This window comes from Henningerozyma blattae, chromosome 6, assembly GCF_000315915.1.
Source record: "Henningerozyma blattae CBS 6284 chromosome 6, complete genome".
Lineage (NCBI taxonomy): Eukaryota > Fungi > Ascomycota > Saccharomycetes > Saccharomycetales > Saccharomycetaceae > Henningerozyma > Henningerozyma blattae.
Window position 1 is genome coordinate 917,894 of NC_020190.1, and position 15,357 is coordinate 933,250.

The 15,357-nt window shown below is 31.6% G+C and overlaps 4 protein-coding genes across 4 annotated transcripts; 2 read left to right on the top strand and 2 right to left on the bottom strand.

The window, feature by feature from the left end:
* Nucleotides 1–1,237: 1,237 nt before the first annotated feature.
* GSM1 (Gsm1p) lies at nucleotides 1,238–3,568 on the top strand (the record flags this gene model as incomplete). Its single annotated transcript, XM_004181380.1, has 1 exon — nucleotides 1,238–3,568. One exon carries the CDS (start codon nucleotides 1,238–1,240, stop codon nucleotides 3,566–3,568), a length of 2,331 nt encoding a protein of 776 aa, XP_004181428.1.
* Nucleotides 3,569–4,200: 632 nt separating this feature from the next.
* On the bottom strand, nucleotides 4,201–5,259 carry SPT2 (Spt2p; the record flags this gene model as incomplete). The annotated part of the gene is made up of 1 exon (XM_004181381.1): nucleotides 4,201–5,259. The coding sequence occupies one exon, from the start codon at nucleotides 5,257–5,259 to the stop codon at nucleotides 4,201–4,203; it is 1,059 nt and encodes a 352-aa protein (XP_004181429.1).
* Nucleotides 5,260–6,439: 1,180 nt separating this feature from the next.
* RLI1 (Fe-S cluster-binding ribosome biosynthesis protein) lies at nucleotides 6,440–8,266 on the bottom strand (the record flags this gene model as incomplete). The annotated part of the gene is made up of 1 exon (XM_004181382.1): nucleotides 6,440–8,266. One exon carries the CDS (start codon nucleotides 8,264–8,266, stop codon nucleotides 6,440–6,442), a length of 1,827 nt encoding a protein of 608 aa, XP_004181430.1.
* Nucleotides 8,267–10,482: 2,216 nt separating this feature from the next.
* On the top strand, nucleotides 10,483–15,006 carry CHD1 (chromatin-remodeling ATPase CHD1; the record flags this gene model as incomplete). Its single annotated transcript, XM_004181383.1, has 1 exon — nucleotides 10,483–15,006. One exon carries the CDS (start codon nucleotides 10,483–10,485, stop codon nucleotides 15,004–15,006), a length of 4,524 nt encoding a protein of 1,507 aa, XP_004181431.1.
* Nucleotides 15,007–15,357: the final 351 nt, after the last annotated feature.

Here is a 15,357-nt window from a genome sequence, read left to right on the forward strand (position 1 = left end):
GTAACATCAAGCAATAGAAGTAGACTCTACGCTGTAGTTGCACGATGGCCTATATGATCATCCACTACAAGTCTAGCCCCTCTTGCTTCATTCTGTACATTTCAGATCTTACCTTGCTGGTTCCTTCTGAGTAAGATGGAGCTTTCAAGGGCCTTGTTTACAATGGATACGAATATTCCTTGTTAGAAGAGAAGTTTAAGCTTATAAAATGAATTTCTACTAACAAAATAAAGAAAATGTTGTTACGAGAGGTCCTTACCAAAAGTGGTGTTTTACCGTCGGGTCTATCGAGAATAGATGGATCCTTTTTCAGATGGTTCTTGGTCGTAAAAAAACAATAATGGGTGTGAGACGTCATACGCTATAGGGCTTAACAAAACTGATCTTGTGTTTTCCCGCATCGTGCTCTCTGTAGACAGATAACATTGTTAACAAATACAGAGTATAGATCACTTGGTATAGGTCTTGCTCAAAACGGTATTGCGGTTGTTAGATTAAATCAAAACTGCCTCTCACGGTGTGTGATGGCAAAATAACTGTTTAGCGAACTTTTCAATTTCTTAAAATAATTTTGTATATTTTTTTTTACTCCTACCAGATAAATAACATAGAGTTGTGGGGTAAGCAGCAAGTGAGCCGAGAATTATAACTAGTTCTATCTAAACCACTAGATATGAAGTGTAGTTTCCTTTTTGATATTCTAAGTTATTCTTTTATTGTCTTGTCATAACAATATCTTGTTTTGGAAAGCAAACTAATTGAGTATTCTAAGACGCAATTTTTAGGACCTTTTGAAAATATTAACACAATTATATAGGCAAAAAAATAGTTATCTACACTATTGTTGGTAATTGTTTAACTTTTAAGGCCTGTTTAACTCGAGACCTATCGTGGTAAACGTGGGTTGAGTCTTTTATAAGAGATATATTCTCAATCCTCTGTACACACTCTAGTTTTAAAACTAACGTCATCTGCTCCGATCGGTTGGAAAGTAACTTAGCTTTAGAGTATTGTCTGTAGATCTTATCCTTTCCTCATTAGATATGGTATATATACTTGTGATGGTTAATTCTAAATTCTCCGCATAAAAATACGTGTATTCATTTTTGCATTTTAAAATAGTAATAGAAACTTCATTCAACCGTAGTTTTTGTATTTTATTTTATATTTTTAATATTTTTTATGAGAGAAGTTAACTATCACATATACAATTATTATATTTTAGTTGCATATTAATATGACAAAACGTTTATCTATAGAGGTTAAAAAGAGTCGGCAACCAGTCCCCATAGCATGTGAATTCTGTCATTATAAACATCTTCAGTGTGACATTGCAAGGCCATGTAGAAACTGTGTTAAAAGAAATGTACAACAATATTGTAAAGATAAAGAAAAAAAGATTAGAAGATCAAAAGTTGCATGTAAGAAGAGTAAAAAGGAAAGAAAGAAAAAAGGCAAAGGCGCCAAAAGTTTACTCCATATAATTGATGTAAAGCAATCTGTTAGCAATACGTTCAATAATGATATAAATACTAAAAGTGGTGGAGCTCATCAGAAAGACGCAGAGAACCTAAAATTTGTCTTAGGCAGCTCATTGAAATCTAAAAATCCAATAGAATATAGATTAAATGATAAAATCAATATTAATGAAAATTTCCCTATTAAGACTGAATTTATATCAAGTATGGATGATAATATAATAAACAGTGAATCAGTACTAAGTGATAATCAAACTCAAAAACAGTTAGATGATATTCATAGTGTACAACAAATAGGGACGGCAATGACCACAATACAAACTACAAATAACATTATAAACCCAATCATGGAACAGTTGAAAGGTCCCTACGAAAAACAATTTCCTGATGATCTATCAGAGACTATTACCTTTACTACAGAATCTGAGCAAGATAGTTCTCAACCTTCCCCCCTAGTAAGCTCTATAGCTTCAGAACAAGAACCATCTTTAACAAAAATAATGCAAAAATCGCATTTTCCAGTAGATGAAACAATGACAAAATATGAATCTCAAAACATACCGTTAAATTTAGATAATATTCCAATAAATTTGCCAGATTTAATATCACAAAATTCACAGCCTCTGAGTTTTAATAGTGTTCAATTTGATTTAGCTGACGAAACTTGGAATGAAGAATATAAATTAGAAAATATGAATGCAGCATTATCAAAGCATATACCGAAAGGTAATCCTTTAACTAATAAATCGGAAGAATCTAATAGTTCTATTGACTTAGGTTTTCAAAATGTTGCAGGTTATTACAACCCAACTTCATTAGACAATAGAAATAAATTCTCACATACCTCCGAATACACTACTCCACGTAGTAAAGTGAATGAAGAAAATGGAATGCATAGCTCGCAAAGTATTGAAGCTTTAAACCATCTTTTTAACTCCATGTGTCAAGCAGATGAGTTAATAAACTCTGATAAATCCATAAATAAACAACAAATTGGTCTAGACATCGTTTGTAATTATATGACCGTATCCAGTACTGGTTGGTCTGCAAATAAAGCTATACCAAACACATATGGGAAAGGGTGGGAAATGTTAAGTGAAAATAACGAAGAGTATAATAACTATTTAAATATCTTTAGCGACACACATAATTTATTTAATGATAATACAATGTCGAATAATGAAGTTTCAACTAGTCAGCAAGAGCCATATTCTATTGGAAATTCCTACACAAAAATTACACCAGAAATAAGTTTACAGCAAATTGAAAAACTTAAATCAAATAATAAAAATGATAAAATTAATAAAATTCTTTCTCCATTTGCAATACGGCAAATAATTAAGACTCCTCAAGATTTGGTAACCCATGGTTATCTACTAACTGCTCCAAATTATAAGAGAGCATATATAAAATTATATCAAAGAATATGTCAAAGAATATCAGATACTATATCCAATAATAAAACAGGTAGTTTAAAAAATAATAAACAAAAAGTTGAAAAATCAGATATTGTTTTAGAAAAAGTTATCTGCCAACAATTACATGAGCTTTTAAACCTTCTAATTACACATTATGGTCCCATATTTTTACAGCATCTGGCGTGTTTTTCACCTCAAGATCGTTTTCTGCAGGAATATATGTTCCAAAGTATCTTACTAGATTTAGAATCATGTATTAATTCATACCCCTCCCCCCCCATTATTATTTGGAGAAGAACTGGTGAAATTTGTTATGTTAATGAACAAATAACGGATGTACTTCGGGAGAAGCCAGAAGAGTTATTAACAGGGTCCAGAATTATTTTTGAATTTTTTGATAATAAAACCATAGTGAAATATTTTGAAATCTTTCAGTATTATCTCACATATGGCCCATTGTTGTCAGAATATCAAAAAGATATTAATTCGATTTCAAATGAATATGGATTCAGCGTCTCGCAAGATGGTAAATCAGTATTTACCAACATTCGTCTTAAAGTTGGAATAGAAAACTATATTAAAGCAGGATGCTGTTTTTCAATTTATTCAGATAACCATAATATTCCTCTTTTAATCATGGGCCAGTTTTTTCTCATTCCTAATACCAAATAGTCAACGTATAACTCACCATGAAATTTTTAGACTAATGATTATACTGGTATGAGCAAAAAAATTTATTACACCTCAATATAATAATTCTGTTTATCTAACTAAATTTCAATTGCTATATGAAATATATATTTAATAAAATATATACAATTGTGCTTCCAAGCCAGTGAAATAATATGATAATCATTATTTGTCGAATAATTGTACGGGTATTAGAGTCAAATATTCGGGTACTTTCCTATGAAAGAAATGAGAAAGATAAGATGATGGAAATAATTCGATCAATCATTGCCAAGTGTATGAACGAAAATGCTTCTTATGTTTGGTGCAGTGCATGAGAATATAGGTAATAATACAAAATAGTCATCTAATTCTGGAATATGCTGATCCAAAAGTAAATTCTAATAGTCTTCATTGGATAAATCCTTCTGATGATTTAAGTATCTTTGTATAATTGGATTGTGTTTAAATTTTAAATATCGTTATTCCTAACCTGGAATAATTGTCAAAAAATATTTTAGTGTTTTAGAATAACCTTGATTAATTTACTGAGGTTAATGTGGAATAACTATCATATACATTTTGTTAACTCATTAAAAGGTATTCGAAGAGCTTTAAGTTCTGCTGGAATTAGACTAGCGAAAATTTTTTCTTTTCTTTTTAGCAGCTTCATGACTTTTCAGCCAAGCTTCTTCCTGTTTATCTTCTATTCTGGCAATTTTTCTAGCTTCTTCTTCTTCTTCCATGATTTCAAATTCATTAGCTTCCATATCATCTTCATAGTAATCATCGTAGCCGTAATCAGAACGTTTTTTGCCCTTGTTAAACATAGCCCAAATTTCATCTCTATCATATCCCGGATCTCTATCTGCTTTTCGTCTATCATAATTATGATAACTATCTTCTTCACCTTCATCATCTTCTATAAAATCACTCATATCATCTTCTTCCTCATCATCATAATCGTATTGTCTTTTATGGCTTCTCTTCCTAGAGTCTAGCATCTTTCTAATCTTCTCATTTGGTCGAGCAAAATTATTCTTTGGAATTTGAACAACCACAGGGGATTCCTCACCTGAAGGCTTCGACAGAGATGGAGTATCTCGAAGGTTGTTAGAATTATGTGACTTTCTTTCCGAATTTAAGTCAGTTGAATTTGCTTTAGCAATCTGATTGTTCCTAGCATATTTTGATGGTTTAAAGCCAGGTTTTGATAAGCGTCTTGCTGGCTTTGGTAGATTTTGTTTATTCATATCAATTTCTGGTTTTGTTTTATTTGTCTCTGCTTGTTTCATTAATTCGTCAAAAGACATTTTTTTAGTATGTTCTTTTCTTGAGATTACATTATTTGAACCTTGATAGGACGCTCCCTTAGTCCTTTCTCCAATTTTTCTTTTGTAAGTAGTTTCAGAATGTGAGTCCCTGTTTTTTGGTCTTCTTGAACTAGATTTTGTAGTTGAACTCTTAAGAGAACTTTCTTTCTTTGCAGCAGATTTTTTATGCACGTCACCACCGTTTTTTAAAAGTTCTTTTTTTCTTAACTCTTTTAATCTTTTTACAGCATCATCTTCTTCACGAACATACGATTTAGGTAGTAATGATTCTTCTGGTTCGTTTGTTTTAACCAAACCTTTTCTGCTCTGTGCGGAAGATGACGATTTTTTAAGTTTTGATAATTTTGATAAAAAACTCATCAATAGCTGAATAAATAATATAAAAAAATATAACCCAGATATTAAATTTTAGTTAAAAATTTCTATAGTCAACCTGTGACTTTTCAATAAATTCAGAGCAAAAACAGCCAACTTAATTATTTTTCTTTGATCCAATTATTGGAAATATAATATACAATATACTTATTGCTTTGTTTTTGTGAGAAGAATGTTCCGATTAAACAATGTTTTTTTTAAAAAAACTATTCAGTTTTTTAAATATCTCGCTAGAAAAACTGGAGGTTATTAAATAGATCCACGCATACCATATAGAATCACGGGTTTGTACCAATTTCTTTATAGTAAAAGTAGATCTCTAGATTATAATGCCTTGTTAAAAGTAGTTTTAGAGTTAATGAATTAGATACTAGAATTACCTTGGTTAAATGAGGAAATTGTGTTTAATAGAAAATTACTAAATTAGTGTCTTAAAATATTCTTATTCTTAATATTTTGACTTTAATTGTGAACTAACGTTTCTATTGTATAAGTAGTTAATGAAAAATTTATGAAGCTTATTAAATAGGATAAGCATCAATATTTTTTCAAGGTTTTTTTTCTCAAGATTTCTCTTTATTGAAAATCGATAAAAGCAAACTACTAAAAGGTATAAACAAAAAAATAGTTATATTATATAAATTTTCTGCCGTATAATAAAAATAATTTAAGATAAAATTTACTGTCCTTAATTTACATTTTTCAGGGGGAAACGAAACTAAATAAAAATATTATTTTTTATTTTAATGAATATGCTTAAATTTGGAAAAAAGTTAAAAAAATTGAACATTTAATTAAATAAAAATAAAAATACACAGATAAAGTAAAAGGATTTGATTTTCTAGTTGGTATGTATATAAGAGGCTTTTTTAATAAATAAACAAAATTAAAAAAAAATAAATAATGTTATTAAGGAAGTATGACCGTTTTTAAATAAATAAAATGCGAGGATTTAACTGGGTATATAGTTAGTATTATACCCGCTAATGGGAAAGAATAAGAATGTAAATTAAAAAAAAACACATGAACACCAGGAAGTAGGAGAAAAGGGTACAATGGTTGAATCGCAAAATATAAATTTTAAAGAGTCAAATAGTTAATAAACATCTTATTCACCTATCCATAGACCCCATTTCCCAACAACGTTTTGATTCTTTTTTCAACCTTAGACACCATTGGTATCCAAGAAGAAATAGTTACCAGATAATTTTTGTTCTTTATCCATTTGAGAATCCAATTTGTTGATTCTTGGTCTGAAAGAGTTTGGATCTCTTCTAAAGGTAACATTCAAATTCTTTAAAAATCTATTACAACCAGTTAATAATGATTCTGGAGCTCTAGCATAAGCATCTTTAGATGGAGTACCTTCAAAAACAATAACTTGATCAGCCATGTAAGTAGCCATTATGAAATCATGCTCGACGATAAAAGCAGTCTTTTTGTTGTGCATAATAAATCTTCTGATAACTTTAGAACAAATAATACGTTGTTCAGAATCTAAGTAAGCAGAAGGTTCATCAATTAAATAAATATCAGCTGGAACACCCAAAGATAAGACAATAGCAACTCTTTGCAATTCACCACCAGATAAAGTTTGGACTTCTTGATCAATGATATCGTCAATTTTCAATGGCTTACAGACATCTGTTTGAAATTGTGGGTTCAAAAATTGAGCTCTAATTTTCTTGAAGAATAATTGTCTAACAGTACCTGGGAACTTTGGAGCAATTTTCTGTGGTTTCATAGAAACGTTAATTTTTGGAACTTCTTTACCATCATCTGCTGGGATTTTACCAGCCAATAACTTAATTAAAGTAGTCTTACCAGTACCATTTTCACCCATCATAACCAAAATTTCGGAGTCAGAAAAATCACCAGCTTCAACAGTTAATTTGAAATCACCTTGAGTACGAACCATAGATGGATAGCTAAAGTCTCTAGTAGCAGCACTTTGAAGTTCATCTGTTGCAGCGTCATGCAATCTAAATTGTAATGCTTCTGATCTGAATCTCAAATTTTCAGATGGAATATGACCATCTAAGAAAATGTTGATACCCTCTCTTACAGATGAAGGTAAAGTAACAACACCATAAACAGATGGAACACCATAAATGATACAAACAAAATCAGACAAATAATCCAAGACAGACAAATCGTGTTCAACACAAATAACGTATTTCGTTGGAGCTAACATATCTCTAATAATTTGGGCAGCATTTAAACGTTGCTTAACATCCAAATATGATGATGGTTCATCAAACATATAGACATCCGCATCTTGAACACAAGTCATACCCAAAGCAAATCTTTGTAATTCACCACCAGATAATTTTTCAATTTCTCTATTCAAGACATGGTCTAATTGCAATATTTTAATGTAACGTTTGACATCCTCTGAATCTTTTTCCATTCTATGCTTTAATAATTCTCCAACTTTCTGGATAGGTCCCTTAATAGCTCTTGGAATGTTATCCACATATTGTGGTTTAATGATAGCTTTAATATCATCTTCTAACATCTTGGTGAAATAGTTTTGCAATTCAGAACCACGGTAGTACTTAATGATTTCTTGCCATTCAGGAGGACTTTCATAACGACCTAAATTTGGTTTTTGTTTACCAGCTAAGATTTTTAAAGCGGTAGACTTACCAATACCATTGGTACCGACTAAACCTAAAACTTGACCAGGTCTTGGAGTAGGCAATCTATGCAATTTGAAACTATTAGCAGAGTAACGATGAGCAACTTGTGATTCTAAATTAGTTGGTAAGTTGATAATAGTAATAGCATCAAATGGACACTTTTTAACACAAATACCACAACCAATACATAAAATTTCAGAAATAAAAGCAATTTTAGAAGTAGGCGTAACTTCGATACACAATTTACCAGTTTTTACGACAGGACAGGATCTCTTACATTCTTGACGACATTTCTTTGGCTTACATCTGTCACCATTGACAATGGCGATACGGGCGTTTTTTTCACTCATTTGTTGTATCTTTTATGGTTAGATTACTTGTAGAAAGAAATTAGATGTGAGGAATAGTATAAGCCAATTATAGATCCTTCTGATATATTTTACTATATAAATAATAACTGATAAGGCTTCCTCAAACTGATAAAAAGATAAATCCCTGCATTGTAAGAAAATATTACAGTAGCAATCTGTAATGAGCCTAACAAAGAAACCAACCATTATTTTTCTTGGTGATGAGCTTGAAAATTTTTTTTCGGAAGCCAAAAACCGTACCCAAAGATGCATTCCCTATTAATAAGATAGAGCGAATTCATTGGCTGAAATTTTCAGCGTCTGTAAAAGATACGTAGAAAGGAGAGAATGCAAGAAAAGCAGATCTTAGTGACAGAAAAATGAATGACGGTGTCTGATTTTTTGCCACTAAAGAAATATTTAGTATTTTACAGTGTATCGATTGAAAGATTTAAGCTACAAAATATCTTATTTCAAACGAGATATGCTACTTGATACAGATTTTACAATACTGCATTGTGTATTATACTATATCGACAAATTCACACCATATTTAGTATTTCGACATATTTAATTTTGGCTCTTCAAGATCAGAAAAGATAACTTCATTAATAACAGTAGGTCTTTAATTGGTTGCCTTACAGATCTCTTAATTTCGAATTACTAATATTATTTTCGTTAGAATTGATAATCACAAAATTAATGTGCGGGTAACACAAAGGGGAAAACTATAAAAGAAAAATGATTTTGGCCGAAACCTCCCGGATCAACTTTAATATTTCTCAACTTCTTTGATACTGGACGACCAAATTAAAAGTACCATTTCCACTATGACTCGATAATTTCCACGTTGAATTGCATATTTTTAACAAATATTTTACGATAGTATTTTACTCATTGCGTTTGAGCTTATCAGAGAGCGAGGTCCTCTTGAGCTGCTGCTATTAGAAAGAAGAACGTTGCCATGGTTGTTGGTTTACCATAATTTTCTCGAAGCTGTTTAATTTTTCTTAATTAAAATTTTTTCGTTCTAATTTTTTACATGAATATTAATTTCACTCAAAGGCAAATACTAGGTAATATTCTTTTAGCCTAACATATTCTGCATACTGTGGGTAAACAATGAAATGAAAATTACAAGTCTTTTATTTGGTTGTTAATCTGCTGCTTAATTATTTAACATACGGAATAGGGGTTTTACGTGATACCACTTTAGGCAATATAATCAATACAGCAAATTAACTTTGAAGAGCACTGTGTAATGTACTAAATTCTCAGAAAGTTTTATCCACTACCTAATGTCTGCTATTATTGATATAAGGTCAACCTCCCAGTCACTACGTGTAACGATATTTTTTTCTATTTTTTCTTTTTTTGATATTATTTATGATTTCTTTTCGATTTCTTTTTCTTTGTTATGAATACATAGTAAAATGCTATTAGAAAACAGCAAATATTGCCACCAGAGAGGAAATTCTTTTATTTTTTTGATAAAGTTTAGTTAATAAATTGTTTATCATAATTATGAAGCATGGTGCACTTACACGTGAATCATCATTTGATATTCGTTTACGTTACTCTCTCTAGGTTAAATAAGGTTACCTTTCTGGCTACCTCTTATGTTTCCTTTTATTTGAAAACTTCTTATATTATATAAGTCATGATAAAGGGTCTTCTCGTTGCCTACTTTATTATTTTCTTCTGTGTAAAAGATACTTTGTTACCCTCCTTGTTTTTTTTCTTCGCATTTTTTCGTCTTTGAGCATTTTTGGAAGACCACGGCTGTAAGATGTTAGTTGAAATTAGTGAATAATTGCGTAATTTCTTGTTAAAAGGTGTGAACTTGTGCCAAACTCCTACTAATTAGAAGTAAAAAACATAAAATATAACTATTACAGTTGAGCTTCAGCTTCGATACACTCTCTGTCTGTATTTCTTCATTTAATATAATAGACGCTTTTTAGGGAACGAGATTAATATATATTATTTTCCATATCAACAAATAGATTATTACCAGTAACCTAGATTTTTCAAGACCTTACTGACGTTTTTATTTTGAAGTCCTTACTACTTACTTAGATACTCTCTGGTTTCCATAATTTCTATTGTATTTTTTTATTTACACTTAACAATTTCCCAGTCTAGTCCTAATATTATATAAATTTCCTGTACCTTCATATAGCAAGAAAAAATACAGAGAAATATACCCTCCAAATATGAGCGTTAAAGAAATATCGGATGAAGTCTTAAATAATCCTGAATTATATGGGCTAAGAAGATCACATAGGGCATCTGCTGCCCATCATCAAAGTTATTTTGATGAAGATGATGAAGATGACGAGGTCGTAACGAACTCTAGAAGAAAACATAAAAGAAGGAATAAGAAGTTTACAGATTCAGATAATGATAACGAGAACCTTGATGAAGATGAAGATGAAGCTGAAGATGTAGATGCTTCATTCGATCAAGATTCTGATGAAGAATTACAAGAAGATGAAGATGATTTGGATGATTACAATGATGATGAGGTTAACTATAGCCGTAAGAAATCTACATCTAAGGCTAAAAGTAAAATTTCCAAAAAGGGTAATAAAACTCAAAAAAAGGTAAAAGAATTAGATGAAATTATTCCAACTAGATTTTCTTCTCGTACCAATAATAAGTCAGTTAATTATAATGTTGATTACTCAGATGATGATGATTTTTTGATGTCAGATTATGAGATGAATGAAAATGATATTGATATGAATGGTTACGGCTCCAACGATGATGGACTTGAATATTCAGCTACACCTCAACCAGAAGAAGTTCATGGGGTCGATTTAATCGTTACACACAGACTAAAAGATGGTGCAGATGAAAATATTCTCAAAGTTATCCCTGATTTGGATATCTGTAAAAAATATTATGAGTTTTTTACTAAATGGACTAACCAATCACATCTACACAACTCATGGGAGAGTTATGAATCCCTTGGCCAAGTCCGTGGTTTAAAGAGATTAGATAATTATTGTAAGCAATTTATTATTCAAGATCAATCTATTAGATTAGATCCATCAATAACAGCTGAAGATATCGAAATTATGGATTTGGAACGTGAAAGAAGATTAGATGAATTTGAAGAATTTAAAAAGCCAGAAAGAATAATAGATAGTGATCGTATCACTTTGGATGACGATACTACTCAGTTGCAATATCTAGTTAAATGGAGCCGTTTAAATTATAATGAAGCTACATGGGAAAATTCTGCAGACATTGTTCGAATTGCTCCAGAGCAAGTAAAACACTTTCAAAATCGAATAAATTCTAAGATCTTACCTCAATATTCAACAAATTTTGGTAATTCAAGACCAAAATTCCAAAAATTAACTGAACAACCAGATTTCATTCATGGCGGTGAATTAAGAGATTTTCAATTGACAGGTATAAATTGGATGGCATTTTTATGGTCTAAAAATGATAATGGTATTTTAGCTGACGAAATGGGTCTAGGCAAAACTGTTCAGACAGTTGCATTCATTAGTTGGCTGATCTATTCTAGGAAACAACAGGGCCCTCATTTAGTAGTTGTGCCGTTATCAACAATGCCTGCTTGGCAAGAAACATTTGAAAAATGGGCACCTGGCTTAAACTGTATCTATTATATGGGGAACGAGAAATCTAGAGAAACTATCCGTGATTATGAATTTTACACAAACCCTCAAGCAAAAACCAAAAAGCATTTGAAATTCAATGTTTTATTAACGACCTATGAATATATTTTAAAAGATCAACCTGTTTTAGGCAATATTAAATGGCAATTTTTGGCAGTAGATGAGGCTCATAGATTAAAGAATGCGGAATCATCTCTTTATGAAGCTTTAAATAGTTTCAAAGTTGGTAATAGATTATTAATTACTGGTACTCCACTTCAAAATAATATAAAGGAATTAGCTGCATTAGTCAATTTTTTGATGCCGGGTAGATTCACCATTGATCAAGAAATTGATTTTGAAAATCAAGATAAAGAGCAGGAAGAGTATATTAGAAATTTGCACGAAAGATTACAACCGTTCATTCTTCGTAGACTGAAAAAAGATGTTGAAAAATCTTTACCATCAAAAACTGAACGTATATTACGAGTAGAGCTATCTGACATTCAAACTGATTACTATAAGAACATTTTAACGAAGAATTATTCTGCTTTAACTGCAGGATCTAAAGGTGGCCAATTTTCTCTCTTAAATATTATGAATGAATTAAAGAAAGCTTCTAATCACCCATACTTATTTAATAATGCCGAAGAAAGAGTCTTACAGAAATTTGGTGATGGTAATATGTCAAAGGAAAATATTTTAAGAGGTTTAATTATGTCATCAGGTAAAATGGTTCTTTTAGATAAATTATTAACTAGATTAAAAAAAGATGGCCACCGTGTTTTAATATTTTCTCAAATGGTAAGAATGCTTGACATATTAGGTGATTATTTATCCATAAAAGGTATTAATTTTCAAAGATTAGATGGTACAGTTCCATCTGCACAAAGGAGAATATCTATCGATCATTTCAATTCACCAGATTCGAACGATTTTGTATTCTTATTATCTACACGTGCTGGTGGGTTAGGTATTAACTTGATGACTGCTGATACCGTTGTAATTTTCGATTCAGATTGGAATCCTCAGGCAGATCTTCAAGCGATGGCTAGAGCTCATCGTATTGGGCAAAAAAACCACGTTATGGTGTATCGACTTGTGTCCAAAGATACTGTTGAAGAAGAAGTTTTAGAACGTGCACGTAAAAAAATGATTTTAGAATATGCTATTATATCTCTAGGGGTGACTGACGGTAATAAATTACAAAAGAAGAATGAACCAAATACTGCAGAATTATCTGAAATTTTAAAATTCGGTGCTGGTAACATGTTTGCAGCAAAAGATAATCAAAAAAAACTAGAGGATTTAAATCTAGATGATGTCTTAGAGCATGCAGAAGACCATATTACTACCCCTGAAATAGGTGAATCTCATTTAGGTGGTGAAGAATTTTTGAAACAATTTGAAGTTACAGATTATAAAGCTGACGTAGAATGGGATGATATCATTCCTGAGGATGAGTTGAAAAAAATTCAAGATGAAGAACAAAAGAGGAAAGATGAAGCTTATATTCAAGAACAATTAGAAATGATGAATAGAAGGAATACCGCCTTAAAAAAAATTAAAGCAAGTGTAGCTGGTGATGGTTCTTCTAAATATATGGGCGAAGAAGAAGATAATGACTTACGAGTTTCAAGAAAGAGAGCAAAAGCAAATGACCTGACCTTAATTGGTGAAAGAGAGATTCGTGCACTTTACAAATCAATATTAAAAAAAGGTGATATTCGTAATATTATTGGTGAATTAATTGCAGATGGGTCGTTGCCTGTAAAATCAATTGAAAGATACGAAGAACTTTATGATGAGCTTTTAGAAGAAGCTAACAAGGTTATGAAGACGGAAGGAACAAGAAGAGATGAAGAAATTTCTAAATTGGAAGAAGATGTGGCAGAATATAAACAAGCATTAAAGATGAATGAAGTGAGCCCAGATGATAAGAATGCTAGCAAAGTTATTACGCAATTGGCAACTAGGAAAAGAGAAAGAAAAGTTAAGGCCATCCTGTTTGATTTTTATGATGTAAAATCCTTAAATGCAGATTTAGTGGTAAGCAGATCCGTTAATTTGAAATTTCTCAGAGATTTAATCCTCAAACAAAATCACGATGATCCATTACAATTTAAGATCAATGATAGAAATCCTAAACCTGTATCCAATTGGAATTGTTCGTGGAGCAAGGATGATGACAGCAAATTGTTAGTTGGTGTCTTCAAATATGGGTTTGGCTCATGGATTCAAATTAGAGATGACCCTTTCTTGGGATTTACAGATAAATTATTCCTTGGAGAAACACCGGGATCTGCAGGTAATGCAAAGAGCTCATCTTCCAATATTGATAAATCTACTCCAGACAAAAAGGGGAAAGGCTCCACATCAAATAAAAAAGTTCCTAATTCTATCCATTTAGGGAGAAGAGTGGATTATTTGATTTCATTACTTATGAATAATGACGAGCCTAGCATAAATAGTACTCCTACAGTAAAGAATAGGAATACTGCTAAATCCCCACCACTTCCTAAGGGACCTTCAAAGAAGAGAGGTAGAAAGCCCTCATCTCCTGGAACTCCAAGATCCGGATCAACTGAGGCTATTAATAACGAGGGTACTCCAACTGCTAAGAAATTGAAGGCGTTCCCTAAGGGTCCAGCAATGAATAGAGGTTTACCAACCGTTCCTGCATCTATGCTGAATAAGAAGAACGTAAACCGTGACCAACACACATCCAGTAGAGGATCTGTTACGTCTACCTCTACGACAAAATCTATAACACTGTCAAACAAATCAAATTTCGAAAATCTTCTGCCAGATGCTCCAGAATATAATAGCATGGATGAATCCAATTGTCGTGACACAATGAGCCCTATGCATGCATCATTACAGAAATTGCGTGGCGGAAGAAAGGGCCTTGATAGAAAAGAGTGGGCCAAGATTCTTAAAACAGAATTGGTTGCGATTGGGAACTACATTGATTCTCAAATAAAGAATTCTCATACATCTCCTGAAAAATACCGTAAACATCTATGGTCATATAGTGCAAGATTCTGGCCTGTTGAAGTCAAGAGTACCAAACTGATGGCTATGTACGACAAAATTGTTAACGCTTGATTTGTACTATATTATCCTAACTCCCTCATATATCTGCATGCTTTTACTAAAACAGTATTTAAAATTTCATCTAATTAAGTGATTTTCTTTCATCACCCCAAACTTTATACATTTTTTTATCTTATATATTTATTCCACTACGAAATTTTTTAAATCCTCATTTACCAATTCACACGGTACTTTTAATTCCTATATAGTACTACATAATACGATCTATTACCTATCGCAGTTGACCTTGGATCTTGTCTAGTCCACAGTTAATCTAATCTTACCTATCTTAGATTATGTGACGCAGGCTTTAGTGTCGCTTGTCAGCCTCACTTTGTGTCTTGGTTCGAAAATTTTAAGAAA